This window comes from Leuciscus leuciscus, assembly GCF_965113295.1.
Source record: "Leuciscus leuciscus genome assembly, chromosome: 5".
In the NCBI taxonomy this organism is placed as follows: domain Eukaryota; kingdom Metazoa; phylum Chordata; class Actinopteri; order Cypriniformes; family Leuciscidae; genus Leuciscus; species Leuciscus leuciscus.
The window spans coordinates 41,439,087-41,455,452 of NC_138729.1; the positions used below are offsets into that span (position 1 = coordinate 41,439,087).

A 16,366-nucleotide genomic window follows, 5' to 3' on the forward strand; every position below is an offset into this window, starting at 1 on the left:
ATGCATATATCATATTTGTATATATCGACTTTGTATAGGCCTATGGACTTGATTAGGTCATGTGCAGTGCTTCATGGGAGTGAGTGGGGCTAAAGAGACCTTTTGGTGCGTTTTGTTTGTTTCGACTCTCTGATTGGTGGATTCTCTGTACAGCATCACGGTAAATGTAGTTTTTCACCACCAATTCTGCTGTTAAACACGATTATTTTAAAACTAAGTTGAAATAATGCAGGCTGATGACTTCAACATCAGCAAATGCTATCGATTAACAACCTCACAGCTCACAGTAAGGCTGTCTTTAAACTGATTTATAAGTTATCGTTAATAATCAATTTCCCTATGGAGAAAATGAATGGATTTTTTACTTTTGGAACCTGACTGCTGCACTCTATATAAACCCTTTAATTCTATTCAGAAGTCTTATTTTATTTTATCTCCAGGGATATTTCAAGTGTGATCAAGACCTGCAGTGAAGGTGACAGCAGTGTCTTAATACTCTATAGAAGATTAAATATTGATTAAAAATGAGCAGTCAGCTGAGGTGTGAGATAAAGCTGCAAATTTGATGCCAGTATTAATAAAGAGACAATGACATGACTTTCTGGGTCATTGTAGGTTAGGCCTACTAGTGCATGAATTAAACATTGCATTGAATGTTTAATGGTGACCAGATAATCGTGTCTAATTGTCGTCAGAAAGACTCCCCGCTTAAACCTCTAATGTCAGCAACAGGGTAAAGGACATTTTAATTATTAACTATAGGAGGCCCCTAAACTCTCAGCAAAGATTCTAACCTGAGCTGCTCTTTGATTATTTTATATCCTATAAATAATCCACAAATAAGCAATAGTGAAATTAAGGTAGGCTACATTTAATTTTCTTTGAGGAGAAAAAAACTTTTAGATGATTTATGCCTGATCATTTGTGTATTAAATGGCCAGTCGAAACGGAATCTGCCTAAAGCTAAGCCTCAATAAGGGAAATAACATTTACAAAAAGCTTGGTGTTCAATTTTTTTACTTCTCTTTACAACTCTTATTATTTTGTTAACTGGTGTGAGTAAAAAAAAAAAAAAAAGTGTTATATATCACAATAACATCAGATAGAAGGAAAAGGGTGAACATTGAATATTACATATATCCGTAACAGAAAAATAAAATTTTCATGACTACATTGTAAAGTGTGGGCACTGTGGAGAATACTCTTTGACAGTTTTGGCCCCGCCCTCGTGATTTGATTGGTTCCTTCGCAGAGTCCCCGCCCACATGTTGAACGTTTCCGCGATGTGTCTACATATATTTGCATAAAGGGGCGGTGCAGGGGGGCCGGCCAGCTGTGCAGTGCAGCTCTAGCAGAAGAACTGGAATAGTAAAACGCTGTGTCTGTCTGTCCGGCGGTAGTTCCGGGTTCTGCCTTCATTTCTACTGTGTTGTCCTCGTCTTATGTTGTAGGCAAAAAAAAAGTCACTTTCGCCCACTTTAGGCAATCATGGCTCTTCTTATGGAGCACCAGTTCCGGCAACTTCCAGCCGACAAACAAGTGGAAACCCGGCCGTTTCTCGAGGCGGTGTCTCACCTTCCTCCTTTCTTCGGTAGGTTCTTCCGTCATCTCTCATTTGAGCTCAGATTTAAGCATGAACTCTGTGCTGTCATGAAACGGCCTGATGAGTTGGGTTTTTAAATTATATTTAGAACAATATTTTTTTATTTGAAAGTTTTCAGTTTTCTATGTAACTTGTTCAGGTCGTCAAAAAGTAATTTTAAAGTAGCTATTTCAATATATTACGCAAAAAATAGCTATTACAAAAATGCCTAATGTTTGTTTCGACTCAGTCATCGCTTCAGAGTGGAAACAAAGTAACAATTAAATGCATGCATTTTGCTATATAGTGTCTTTACAGAATGAGAGTTTTAAAAAATATTCTATTACATAATTATACACGTGTTGTTACAAAAATCAGTAGTCTGATGTCATCTGATTTTGTGGATATTCCAGATCCTTGATCAGGGGTGAGATTTTCCACTCCTGATCAAGATATGTGTTCTTCAGAAGTTGCTAGTAAAGTCAGACAAAGCCTAGCTGTCAAGCAGAAGCCATTGTTTGCTATTGAGGACTAATCTTTTTTTGGTTCAAATTTCTTTTCACAAAGAAGGCAACAAACCTATTGCATGCATAATTTAATCTGCTGCCCTCGATTTTGGAAGTTGAAAAAATTGATTAGAATGGTGTTGAGTTGCCCTGCTCTATTCATTGGTGGAACTGAACAGCAGAACAGCTTTGTTCAAAGCCTCATTTGGTATTGATATGAAAAATGCATTTGAAATGAATTTGCCACTTGAAACGCCAAGCCTGAAGTGTTCACATCAGTGCTCAATGTACTCTTCTATTTTTTTTAAGCCATCACTAAAAGGGTAATTTTCTTGATGTAGTTGTGAAAAGAACTGGGTATGACGGCAAGAGAATAAACTACAATTTCCAGTGACAGCAAAGAACTCCAAAAGTCTGATTTAAAATCTAATTTTAAATTTAAAATAAACTATTTTATGATAAAAATAAATAAATAAAATAAACATGTACATCTTTTCTAGGTCACTAATCAAATTCACCATGTGCAAAAAAAGAAGAACAAAAAAGTTAAGGTTTTGCACAAACTTGTGGTGTCCATTATGCTAAATGCCATATTTTATTTAAAACTCTTCCATTCAAATGATAATGATAATTTTTATTAAATTAGAGAATGCTAAATAGAAGTATTTTATATGTTTTATGTTTGTTCTTCAAGAAACTCCTGGTGGAGTCCACAGGTAAATTGATCTGTGAACTAAATGAAAGAATAATAAAGACACTTAACCTCAGTAGATGGGCTTTGTATAGCAGGCTGTGATTGGGGATCATATTTATGATCATGTGATGTCATAATGAGACACTGGTTGTTGTGATTGTCGCTAATTCCCACAGAAAGACAATTAAGCTTCCCAGCTCTTGTTTAGAGTTCACACTTTATCACAAAAAGCCCTGTGTGGAGTACAAACATAGAAAGATCAGGAGGGAGGGCTGGCATTGTTAGACGTGTGAGTGAATGTGTTTGTGTTTTTTCTCTGTAATTAGAAGGCAGTCATTCACAGTGAAAAAAAGCTGAAGTGCAAGCAATGTTTGAGCTTGTTTGTTGAGTTCTCTGTAACCAGAGATGCTCCTTTTGCTATCAGTACAAAATGCTGATGTTGTGACTCCGGACTTTCCAATGGGCTAAGTATGTTGATTTGAATCACTGTTGAACATATCACTACTATCTTGGGAGATACTATTCAGATGGTTCTCTCACTCAGGACCATAGCGGGGGTCTCCCGGGCCCCGGTGCATGTTGTTGCCGTGGATCCCCTTTAAATCGCGTTCTGTGGAATCCCTGTGAAATCCTCAGATGAAATCGTGTTCTGGGGCCAGGGAGAGGCTTATGGGGTGGGTCCCCCTCTGTTGAAATTGCGGGGCCATCCTAAGGCCGGGGCAAACACTTTTCACCCCGCTAGCGATGGCCTTGCTCTCACTTCAGGAACACATGCTGTATATCACTTTCTAAGGTTCTGGGATTTTGATTGTATTGGGCTTCGATCGTTGGCCTGTCATACATCTGTTTTCGTGATGGGGCACCAGTGGCAGTCCTGGCTTTCTTGATGCCATTTTTCATTTATCGCTATCGGTCAATATTGTAATATATATATTGACTTATATTAGATATTAATTTTGCATGCTCATTTCCACTATTTTTACATTTTGTTTACCTTTGTCGTCATTTAATTCTTACAAAAAGTTCATCTTTAAAAATTTGAATAATTTAATAACACTGTTAAGTGTAATCTTTAGCTGTAGTGTTTTCAGAGTTGTAATGTTGAACTGTCTAAATGCATTTTTAGCTTTTAAACTGACTGATTTTAGTTTTTGTGTTTTATTTTTAATTGTTTTAGGAAAAATAGTAAAGAATATTATATGTATATATTAGTACTGGTACTGTCAAATCAATTAATTGCGATTAATCACATCTAACATAAAAGTTTTTGTTTTTATAATTTATAATTTGTGTGTATTATGTATATTTAAATGTATATATACACACACACACACACACACACACACACACATATATATATATATATATATATATATATATATATATAGATATAGATATAGATATATATAATGATATATATATGCACATATATTATGTAAACAAAAACTTTTATGTTGTATGCGATTAATCGCAATTAATTTATTTGACAGCACTGACATTAATGGACTAATGGACTATATATAGCGCATTTATTGGTTATCAGCCATAACATGAATTACATGAAAATAATTATCAGCTTATCCAGTATCAGCCAAATTTTAATATCGATGCATCTAGTTGAAGACTAGTAGTTACCAGGTTTTTAATCCAATTCACCTAACTATCAAACTAAGTAACTATACAGTAACTCTACAACCTAACCTAACTATTGCTTTTTTTCCGGAAGTTGCATTCAAAATGTACTTTACTTTACCCTGTCTGCCGTGAGTGTTTTTGCTTCGGTGCTGTAAGCTCCGTCTTAGTCTCGTATTTCCTTGTTTTGAACCAGAATTTACTACAATTTCTAGTTGTTTATACTACTACTAAATACGGCTTGCCCAACATCGCTGGCTTCCGTTGCTACTAGCACAACACGGTAGTAATTCGCTAGCCTGCTAACGCGCCACCCGTGCGCTCAGCTATTTTTATTTATTTATTTGTCTCTCGCGCGCTCGCGCCTTTGAGTTCATAAAAGCTCAGGTGAGTAAGAATCACTCAACAAACACGGTGAGTAATGTCTTGTCCTGTTATTATCATGCGTCGCGTCTGAATGCGTTGTTGTTTTTGGAGCTCTATCGATTTGATTTATAATTCTTGATTTTTCTCGCTGCCTGCTGTGAGTGTGTTTGCTTCGGAGCTGTAAGCTCCGTCTTAGCCTCGTATTTCCTTGTTTTGAACCATCATTTACTACAATTTCTAGTTGTTTATATTACTACTAAATACAGCTTACCCAACCCTGACGCATAACACGCTAGTAATTCGCTAGCCTGTTAACGCGCCACCCTTGCGCTCAGCTATTTTTATTTATTTATTTTCTCTCGCGCCTTTGAGTTCATAAAAGCTCAGGTGAATAAGAAACACTCAACAAACACGGTGAATAATGTCTTGTCCTGTCATTATCATGCGTTGCGTCTGAATGCGTTGTTGTTTTTGGAGCTCTATCGATTTGATTTATAATTCTTGATTTTTCTCTTTAAACCCGCTTACAACGAACATTTTCTACTCTTCCTCACTGAGAAGCACTACTGCTCAAACCTCATTGTTACAACGCGGACTGTTGAGCAGACGCGTCTCAAGCCTATTAGTGATCCAACGCTGCATACTCTTAAAGGTTACGTCCGTGGATCACGGCTGAACGAGTCTTCTCCACACTCACTTATAAACAAACACTTTTTTTTCGCCTATCGTGCGTCTACTCTACACCCCTACCACTAAAAAACCTCATAGTTACAACGCGGACTGTTGAGCAGACGCGTCTCAAGCCTATTAGTGATCCAACGCTGCATACTCTTAAAGGTTACGTCCGTGGATCACGGCTGAACGCGTCTTCTCCACACTCATTTACAAACAAACTTATAATATAAATTAGTATTAATATTGATAGCATCACTGGTAGCTTCGTTGCTAACTCACTGTCCATCTGTTAAAATGGCGAATATATCAGATGTAAGTAGTCTACCGCTTGGTGCAGGTGAGGACACATTTGAGCTTCACGCACTGCAGTCTGAGCTGGAAGCTGTTGAGAAACAGATCCACAACCTTTTATTGAGACAGGCCGAGCTGAGAGACCGGTGTTTGGCTCTTGAAACATCACGCGCCGACGCACACAAATCAGTGTTTAACGTTACTAACCCGCTGACTCCGACCGCGTCTACTCCGTGCGTTCCTCAGCATCGGTCGCAATCAGCCATGGTCTCGTTCACTCCGGCTCCAACACGCCACCACGAAGCCTGGGTGGTTCCGCAGCGGAAGACGCGAGTCAGGTTTAGACCAAGACTTTCTCCGACCCTCCCGGTTTTCGAGTTATCGACACAAAACCGCTTCTCCCCTCTACGCGAAACAGAACGCGATGCTGTGATCATCGGCGATTCCATCGTTCGGCACGTACACGCTACGTTAGGTACAAGTAAGGTGCAAAGTCACTGCTTCCCTGGTGCTCGTGTTTCTGAAATCGCTGCTCGCGTTCCCGAGATCCTGAACGGTGACGAGCGCGTCGGAACTGTGGTCCTGCACGCGGGAGTGAACGACATCAGGCTGCGCCAGACGGAGATTCTGAAGAAAGACTTCAGGAATCTAATCGATACGGTACGCAGCACATCGCCTGAAACAACGATCATTGTGTCAGGACCGCTTCCCACGTACCGACTAGGGCATGAAAAATTCAGCAGATTATTTGCGCTAAATGAATGGTTAATGTCATGGTGCAATGAGCAGAAACTGCTCTTTGTAAATAATTGGAATCTGTTTTGGGAGCGTCCTAGGCTTTTCCGTGCTGATGGCTTACACCCAAGCAGATTCGGAGCGGATCTTCTGTCAGATAACATCTCCAAAATGTTAAATACCCTTTGACTAGTAACCAAAAGTCCAAATCATAGTCTCTGCTGCACCAATTCAACTGATATAAATACTAGTGTAGAACATTGCATAGAAACCGTGTCTATTCCTCGTTTAGTGAGATCAAATAATAAATCTAATGCAGGATCTAGGAAAAATCTAATTGTTATTAAAACAGAAAATGTTGCTATTAGTAAACAAAAACTATTTCTAAAGCTAGGTCTTCTAAACATTAGATCACTCACACCTAAGGCAGTTATTGTAAATGAAATAGTCACAGATAATAGCTTCGATGTACTTTGCCTTACTGAAACCTGGCTTAAACCAAATGATTATTTCGGTATTAATGAGTCTACTCCTCCTGGATACTGTTATAAGCATGAGCCCCGTCTGATTGGCCGTGGCGGAGGTGTTGCAACCATTTATAAAGATATTCTAAATGTTACTCAGAAAACGGGTTATAAGTTTATTTCATTTGAAGTACTTGTACTAAATGTTACGCTCTTAGATGTTAGAAAAACATCCCTATTATCTCTAGCCTTGGCTACCGTATATAGACCGCCAGGGCCTTACGCTGATTTCCTAAAAGAGTTTGCAGATTTTCTCTCAGACCTATTAGTCAATGTCGATAAAGCATTAATTGTTGGAGATTTTAACATACACGTAGATAATCCAAATGATGCGTTAGGAGCTGCGTTTACAGATTTATTAAATTCATTTGGGGTCAAGCAAAACGTCACCGGACCAACTCATCGTCTTAATCATACACTCGATTTAATTATATCACACGGAACCGATCCAACCGATATAGATATCATTCCACAAAGTGATGAAGTCACTGATCACTACATGGTAACTTGCATATTACGTACTGCTGTAATATGTCATGCGGCGTCGCGTTATCAACCAGGCAGAACAATCCTTCCATCCACCATAGATAATTTCTCAAATTGCTTATCTAATCTGTCTCAGCTGCTGCCTGAACCCAAACAAACAGATGAACTAGAAGAACTAACTAGCACTATGAGCACCATTCTCTCTAGAACATTGGATGTGGTTGCACCTATTAAATTAAAAAAGGTCAGAGAGAAAAATAAAGCACCATGGTATAACAATACTACGCATGTTTTAAAGAGAGAAACCCGTATTTTAGAGCGTAAATGGAAACAAACTAATTTAGAGGTCTTTAGAATCGCGTGGAAAGACAGTATGTCACGTTATAAAAAGGCCCTAAAAGCTGCCAGGGCTGAGCACCTCCGCAAACTAATAGAAAACAACCAAAACAATCCAAGGTTTCTATTTAACACCGTGGCTAGACTAACAAATAAACAGACGTCACCCGAACAAAATATCCCGTTACAGTTCAGTAGTAATGATTTCATGAACTACTTCACTGAGAAAATAGAAAGCATCAGAACCACAATTATAAACGTTCAATCTTCAATCGCGCCTTACAATTCAGCTTCAATTATCACCCCGAAAGAACAATTACAGTGCTTTACAACTATAGAACAAAAAGAGTTAAATAAACTTATCACTTCATCTAAAACAACAACATGTTTATTAGATCCTATACCAACTAAACTACTGAAAGAAGTGTTATCTGTAGTGGAAGAGCCTCTCCTCAATATTATTAACTCGTCTTTATCTTTAGGTCATGTTCCAAGAACATTTAAACTGGCAGTTATAAAACCTCTCATTAAGAAACCACAATTAGATCATAATAATCTAGCAAATTATAGACCCATTTCAAATCTTCCATTTATGTCTAAAATATTAGAAAAAGTGGTGTCCGCTCAACTGGGCTCTTTCTTGCAACAAAATGATATCTATGAAAAGTTTCAGTCTGGATTCAGACCGCATCATAGCACTGAAACTGCGCTCGTTAAAATCACAAATGATTTACTTTTAGCTTCTGACCAAGGCTGTATCTCAATACTAGTTTTACTTGATCTTAGTGCTGCGTTCGATACTATAGATCACACAATACTCTTAGATCGACTACAAAATTATACTGGTGTTCAAGGACAAGCACTAAGCTGGTTCAAATCATACCTATCTGACCGCTACCATTTTGTCTATTTAAATGGAGAAAAATCGATCATAACTCCAGTAAACTATGGAGTGCCGCAGGGATCTGTATTAGGCCCCCTGTTATTTTCAATATATATGATGCCACTTGGAAATATTATAAGGAAACATGGAATTAGTTTCCATTGTTATGCTGATGACACTCAAATATATATTTCATCACGGCCGGATGAAAACGCTACATTTTCCAAATTGACAGAGTGTGTTAAAGATATAAAAGATTGGATGACGCGTAATTTTCTTTTATTAAATCCAGACAAGACAGAGGTAATACTTATCGGTTCAAAAAACCGCCCACAAAACCTCGCACAATACAACTTTAACATCATAGGATGTCCTGTTACTTTATCCTCTACAGTAAAAGACCTGGGTGTTATACTCGATTGCAACCTGTCTTTTGAAAATCATATTTCTTATGTTACAAAAACAGCCTTTTTCCACCTTAGAAACATTGCTAAGCTACGTAATATGCTATCAGTTTCTGATGCAGAAAAGTTAGTTCATGCATTCATGACCTCGAGACTGGATTACTGTAATGCTTTATTAGCTGGTTGTCCTGCATCCTCAATAAACAAGCTACAGTTAGTCCAAAATGCCGCCGCTAGAGTTCTTACGAGATCAAGAAAATATGATCATATAACACCGATTTTATCATCACTGCATTGGTTACCTATAAAGTTCCGTATTAATTACAAGGTATTGCTACTGACTTATAAAGCCCTAAACGGCTTAGCTCCAGTCTATTTAACGGATCTTCTATCGCCCTATAATCCATCGCGCTCTTTGAGATCACTAAATTCAAGGCTTTTGGTCATACCTAGGATATCCAGAACCACCAAAGGAGGGAGAGCATTTTCACATTTGGCTCCAAAACTCTGGAATAGTCTTCCTGATACTGTTCGTTGCTCAGACTCGCTCTCCCAGTTTAAAACTAGATTAAAGTCGCATCTCTTCAGCCAGGCATTCATATAATCCTACAGTTCAAACTACAATCCGGCCTCTATCCAATGCCAGAGGAGAACTGGCCCCCGACTGAGCCTGGGTTCTCCCAAGGTTTTTTTTTTCTCCATTAAGGCACCTGATGGAGTTTTAGGACACCATTAGGTCACTTGATGGAGTTTTTCGGTTCCTTGCCACTGTTGCCTTTGGCTTGCTCAGTTGGGGATATTTTGGGGATATTTAATTTAATTTTATCAATCAATAAATTCCTCTTGAAACAAACTTTGTTGTATTATTTTAATTTAATACTGTGAAGCTGCTTTGATGCAATCTGTATTGTGAAAAGCGCTATACAAATAAACTTGACTTGACTTGACTTGAATAGGCATGACACTTTTGTTGGTTTGTGTAGCCGAGCTGAAGAGCTGTAAATTTGAGGGGTATTTAATGTTATGTTTGCAGAATTAAGCAGTGCATGCATGCAAACAACCCAGTAAATCATAATCAAGCATTCATTTTAAACAATACAACATTTATCTAATCAAATACAGTATTCATTGGTTGCAGTAATGGAAACATCAGTGATTCAGTGTGTTTCCATTTCCACAGGTATTTATTTCAATACCAGTCTCGCAAAGCATTTGGTCTCGACGTGATAATGGGTGGTACTGAAACTTTAATGAACCGCATGGGTGCTTTCAGAAATCTGTCATGCTCTCTAAGCACGGTTAATTATTCAGTGCTCTTTTTTTAAGGTGGTAATGTCAGAGTTCACTCTGAGTTCTTGGGATCAGAAGCGGCAATACTTTTTACTGTGCATCTGCCACTTTCCTGTAAAAACTCTAGTATGTAAAAAAAAATCTCACAGCTCTGTGAAAGAATGTTGCGTTCTCACATACATAAAACAATTCATGAAGGTTGCATGGCAACCCTTTCAGGAGACATTTCAAATACATGAAAATTGCCTAAGTGTTAATAAAGTTTGTACTGTATGTATGCAAATATTATTTGCCTGTTCTCTTTATCTTCTATTAGATTGCCTCGGCTCTGCTGTTTTTTCCCCCATCAAGGCTGATATTGCTGGTAATATCACTGTAAGTTTATCACGTGACACACACGGTTGATAAGCATTGAACAATATAACTTTCACAACCTGAACTCCACTCACCCCTCTGCTTTTTCTCACAGAAAATCAAGGCTGTGTATGACAGCAACCCCACCAAGTTTAAAACCCTGCAGCACATTTTGGAAGCAGAGAAAGAGATGCATGGATCCGAGTGGCCAAAAGTAGGAGCAACACTTGCCCTCATGTGGCTGAAAAGGCAAGTCTGGGCCTGAAACGCTTCTTTCGTTTTTTGATTTTAGAGAAGTGAATCTGAAAAACAGTTATCGATTTTGCATAATATAAAAAAAGGACTTTTAAACTTCCTATTTCTTCTTTTAAAGTCGGCATGAAACAGTAGTTGCGATAGTTGAACGAAGAAAATGGCTTTTCTATAGATAGATCTTCTCAAACAGGAAAAAAATGTAGGGTGGGACTTGAGTTTGTCCATGTTGAATTGATTGGATGGTTGTGGTTTGCTATTGCTGCTATCTAATGTGAGTGACAGGTTGTCTCACTCTCGTGCCAGTAAACACGTCATCTGAGAAGAGATGTAAGAGGGAGAGGAAGTCATTTTGATGAAAGATTAAAGGATTAAATGAATTTAAAATGTTACTTCCAAGGAAGTAACTAATGTTTCTTTCTCTTTACTTCCACCTGACTTTAATGATTGGCTTCTTTCTCAACCCAGAAGCTTAAGTTGGATTTGGTCATTGTGAAAGCACTGGGGTTGAGAACTGAAACTTGCTGCATCCACAAATCACACCATTTAATTCTGTTACACAGCCCTCCATCCCTAGACTAAAATGTGGACGTAACAATAATAAATACTGCAATATTCCATCATTTAATTATTTATTTATTTATTTATTTTTAAATCAATTTTATTTTATGGTGACTTTAAAGGTATTGTAAATCCCAAAATTTTAATTGTCATAATTTACTCGCCCTATAATGTTGTTCCAAGCTACTTTTATGATTTATGACATTTCTGGTGCTTGACAACGTTTGTCGCCATTCAGTTTCATTCTGTTAAAAAAAGAGCACCCAGAACGTTTTGTTAAACTTGTCCTTTTGTGTTCCACAAAGGGGGCTACGCTTTATCCAGGTTCTTCTCCAGAGTCTAGTGGATGGGGATAAGGATGAAAACAACCCCAATCTCATCAAAGTCAACATCACCAAAGCTTATGAGATGGCCCTGAAGAAGTATCATGGCTGGTTTGTCCAGAAGCTCTTCAAAGTAAGCTTCTTTAAAATGAAATAAACAAAGGACATATTTGGAAGTTGAATTTATGTAAATAAATAAATATATTAGATTTATATTATAGTAAAAATTGCTTTCCATTTTCGTGTAGACATTTCTGTTGTGATGCCTGTAAATGCTTAGACAAGCCGTTTGAGGTTATCCCGTCTTCCTTCTTTCAGGCAGCACTATATGCCGCTCCATACCGATCCGATTTTCTCAAAGCTCTTTCTAAAGGAAGAGAGGTCAAGGACGAAGAATGCTTGGACAAAGTGCGGCAGTTTCTAGTCAACTTCACAGTTACTATTGATGCCATCTATGAAATGTACACAAGGATGAATGCAGAGCTGGACTACACTGTGTGATCTCTCATTCACAAGCTTCAGACCTCATCTTCCTCCCTCCCAGTGGTTGACTGTTGCCTCCCATTAGACGTCTCCTCATTGGACCGTTCCTCTTTCCTGCCGGATCCCGCATCTCTGCAGTGTACGGTTTTGTTTTCTCTTGAGGGACAATTAGGGTCCAAGCTGCTGAAGACTCTGGCGGCTTCAGAAGGGAGGAGGTCTGCTATTGTTTGTTCTGCTCATGTTGACGGTTTAAATGCTTTGGCTTTTCTTTAGAAAAGTAGCATAAAAAAAAAAAAACGTGTTTTATAACTTTACTAATTATTTCTTCATACACTAAGTATGGAATGGTTAATTAAGCAAACAACAATAGATGGAAAATGAGGGTTTTAAATATACTTAATTATACCAAAACAAGAGTCATCAGACTCTTCAGATTTTTTTGACCTTGGATTCTGTTTGCTTAAAAAAATACTTGAATATGACATATAATTTAAAGAAACGACTTCTTCACAAGTGACTGTAAAGCCACTCTATTGAGCGGTTAAACGTATTCAGTAAATTTTAAAACGTCTATATTAATTTCTTAGATTCTTAAATTCTATTATGACATTCTATTATTATATGGATGACTGATCTTCGTAGTCTCAATTGGTCTGCTGTTTTATGTAATATAATGGATAAGTATTGTTGGTTTGTAGTTTTCAACTTCTCATTCCCAATCAGGTTGCTTTTTGAATTAAATGTTAATTTATTTAAATGATTTGCTTTTTATGCCAGTTGCCTTGTGATTTATTTTCTAACATTACAGACTTTCTTTCCACTTTGGCTTGGTCAAGCAAACTGATGTTACTTTAACCAATGGACCTTTTCTGTTCTTGTTGTCGTCAGCTGACTTGACGTCAATAAATGCTAATTTATTTAAAGCAAATTATTTTTGAAATAAATATCTCACTGGCATAGAGGACAGACAAAACTGAAGCACATCATGATGACCCAAATGTGATTGATGCATTCTGGTGCTGTTTTACTGTTCCACTGTAATTTATTATCTTAGTGTCTTACATCGATCATAGTTATGTATAGTCTCTTTAAAAATCTCATTAAAACCATGACCTTGCATAAGTTGTTTTGTGGTGTACTTTACTTTTGGCTACACTAAAAAAAGGACCTTGCTTTATATTTTGTTTTATTTTATTTATTCTAGTATAATCATGCATTTTGGTTGGAACCCGACGTCGGACAGATGTTGGATTTTGGTTGGAAATGAAAGTCGGGTTTGATGTCAGAACCTGACTGATGTTGGTTTCTGACATCAACCAAATGTTGTCATTGTTTTGGAGCACACTATCTTATAGATAACAGTAAGGCTAACAAATTCATACTAAAAGCCAAAAAACTTAAAATAGGGCACTATTTGAGGGAACAGCCATTTAGGTGGACATTATTGAGTGCACTTATTCAATCTCACACTACTGGAACTGTGTTAGAAATACATTTGATTTTGATATGAGGGTAGGCAGGCATAGATTCAGAGGCATAAGCAATACTGTAAGTATTGCATACAACAATGCAACAATAATAAAACAATTAATGCATTGACTTTTACTTTTGATACTTGCTTTTAAAAACTAGTAATTCTGTACTTTTACTTAAATAAAAATCGGTCTTTACAACTTTTGCTTGTCATGGAGTAATATTTGACCAGTAGTATCTGTACTTTCACTCAAGTAAGGAAGTTGTGTACTTTGTCCACCTCTGGTAAAATCATGTTAAATCATGATATATGTTTGGGCAGGAGCATTGTCTTGTTGAAAAATAACATCTGATCATTCCTCTTTAGATAACAACTTTTCATTTGTGGGAAGCAAGCCATTCTGCAATATTCTCCTGAACTCCAAAGCATTAAATGACTTTTCACAGTGAAGCATCATCAATGCCAGCAGCTAAAATGGGTCAACACAATAGCCCCTTTCACACAGAGATTCCGGAAAATACACGGATAAAGTGGTTTTGTTTCATTCACACTGCCAGTGATTAACAGGTGTTACAATATATTCGGTTCCCGAAATATTTGGTTCCAATGAGTGGAGCTACCATGAATATTCACGAGACCATATCGTGGGTGTGGCGACCAATACTACAGGCGAGTGGAACAGAAATGATGAGCGTGAGCGCCTCAGATCGCGTTTTGTCCTAAACCATGGCTGGACTGGTAATCTGGCATACCGGGCAAATGCCCGGTGGGCCGACGTGCTTTTGGGCCGATACATCTCATACTTTTTTTTTTTTTTTTTACGGCCCATAAAACTCGTACATCGGCGGCCCATTCGTTTTGTTTTGTTTAATTGACGGCGCTGGGTTAGTGCTGGTGTAATGCATTGGTCAAAAAAAAGTAAGCGTTAGTTTTTTTTCCACTGACAGACCGGCCCATGAAACGCGTAGATCAGCGGCCCATTTGTTGTTTTCTTGATTGACACTGGGCTGGCCCAATCACATCTTTAAACACCTCACCCTCTGGGCTTTGAGTGAGCGTGCAGTGTCAAGTGTGTATCTGTCAAAATAGTCTGAGAGATGGAGAAGAAACGCAAGGAATGTGTAGAGAAATAGCGTGAAAAATAGATACAGGCCCTTCAAGCAGACGCTGAAAAATGTGTCAGATATGTTTTCTGCAGCAGCAGGACCTTCATCAGCTCCAGTGGCTGATGATGAGGATAGTCAGGAGGATAAGGACAGAGATGAGAAAGTGTAGAGTCCGCGGTAAGCAGAACTACTTTCAAAACACTTTGGCTATGAGTGTAGGAACCCATAACCCAGTTACAGATGCATAGTTGACGATTACAGAAATTTACTGGAAGTTTAATGAGACGCGTTTTTATCCATGTTTTCCGCCAAAATAAAAGCTTGATGCAGTTTCCGTCAAAATAAAAGATCATGTGCTTATCTCTTTCAAGTATAGAAATTGGTACAACACTAATTATGAAAGTTTTCTTTATTTTTCAGTGCATTTGTTTTACAATATATGGCTATTAGGCTACTATCATGAGATGAATATTATAAATATTATTATGTAGTAGAGTAGTGTAATATAGACAGACACTGTTACTAAAAGAGGTTTGATTTTTTTCTTTGTTATATTTGCACACTGATTATGGTTTGGAGCTTTTAATTTTGAACCCTCAAACTGCACCAGATTGATGAATTTAACATTAAAATGCACAACATTTTCTTAGGGGGACCATGCCCCCCTAGAAGGACTGAGGTCCACCCACCACAGTTTTACCAAAATTCCTGTGAGAAACGCTTGTATTGCTATGCCAATGCAGCTTATAGCTTGTTTTTTGGATTCACCACTGTGGAGTATAGTTCAATTGTATTAATAAATTACAATTTTGTACTTATTTCATCTGTTAACTCTCACTCGTTTATACTCACTCATTACATGGCATTAGCGGTTTTAATGAATAGGAGTTGAACAAAAACATATTCAAAGGCGTGCAAAGATGGGTGGTGTTTATGATCATTTGTAGTGGGCCAGTCTGGGCCAAAATGCCAGGGCCGATTTTCTGTCCCAGTCCAGCCCTGTCCTAAACTACTCCTAACTGTTCGTTTCTCATGATGAATGACTGAGATTAAGCTTTTTAAATGTGTATTATTGCATGTTTAAATAAATATTTACAAATATATTCTTGTGTAGGCCTATTTATTCTGTCTCCCAAAGTTGTCTGTATATTATTAAAATAGCTTTTAAATTATAGGCTGATAGCTCAAGACAACATAAGAACTTGGAGTTGCATGCTGCATGCTTTGAATGTTGCTTTACACTCAACTGGAAATCTTTTTGATACACAACTGTACTTTATCATAAACGTTAAGCTTCAGTAGCTTTCACAGTTGTTTTCAGCAATGCTTTAGAACGTTGGTCAAATTAAGTGATAATTATTTCAAATTGTATTGATGTAGGCTATACAAAGCAAAGTCCAACTAAAGTA

General features: G+C 37.6%; 1 protein-coding gene and 1 long non-coding RNA gene across 2 annotated transcripts; one reads left to right on the top strand and one right to left on the bottom strand.

Moving 5' to 3' along the window:
- The first annotated feature begins 1,320 nt into the window (after positions 1-1,320).
- On the top strand, positions 1,321-13,499 carry gltpa (glycolipid transfer protein a). The gene is made up of 5 exons (XM_082170391.1): positions 1,321-1,591; positions 10,721-10,779; positions 10,874-11,007; positions 11,877-12,027; positions 12,213-13,499. The coding sequence occupies exons 1-5, from the start codon at positions 1,489-1,491 to the stop codon at positions 12,393-12,395; spliced, it is 630 nt and encodes a 209-aa protein (XP_082026517.1). The 5' UTR covers positions 1,321-1,488; the 3' UTR covers positions 12,396-13,499.
- On the bottom strand, positions 12,828-16,366 carry LOC309499256. The gene is made up of 2 exons (XR_014206177.1): positions 15,978-16,366; positions 12,828-14,586 (listed from the first exon to the last, which is right to left on the bottom strand). It is a non-coding gene; the product is annotated as an uncharacterized lncRNA (long non-coding RNA).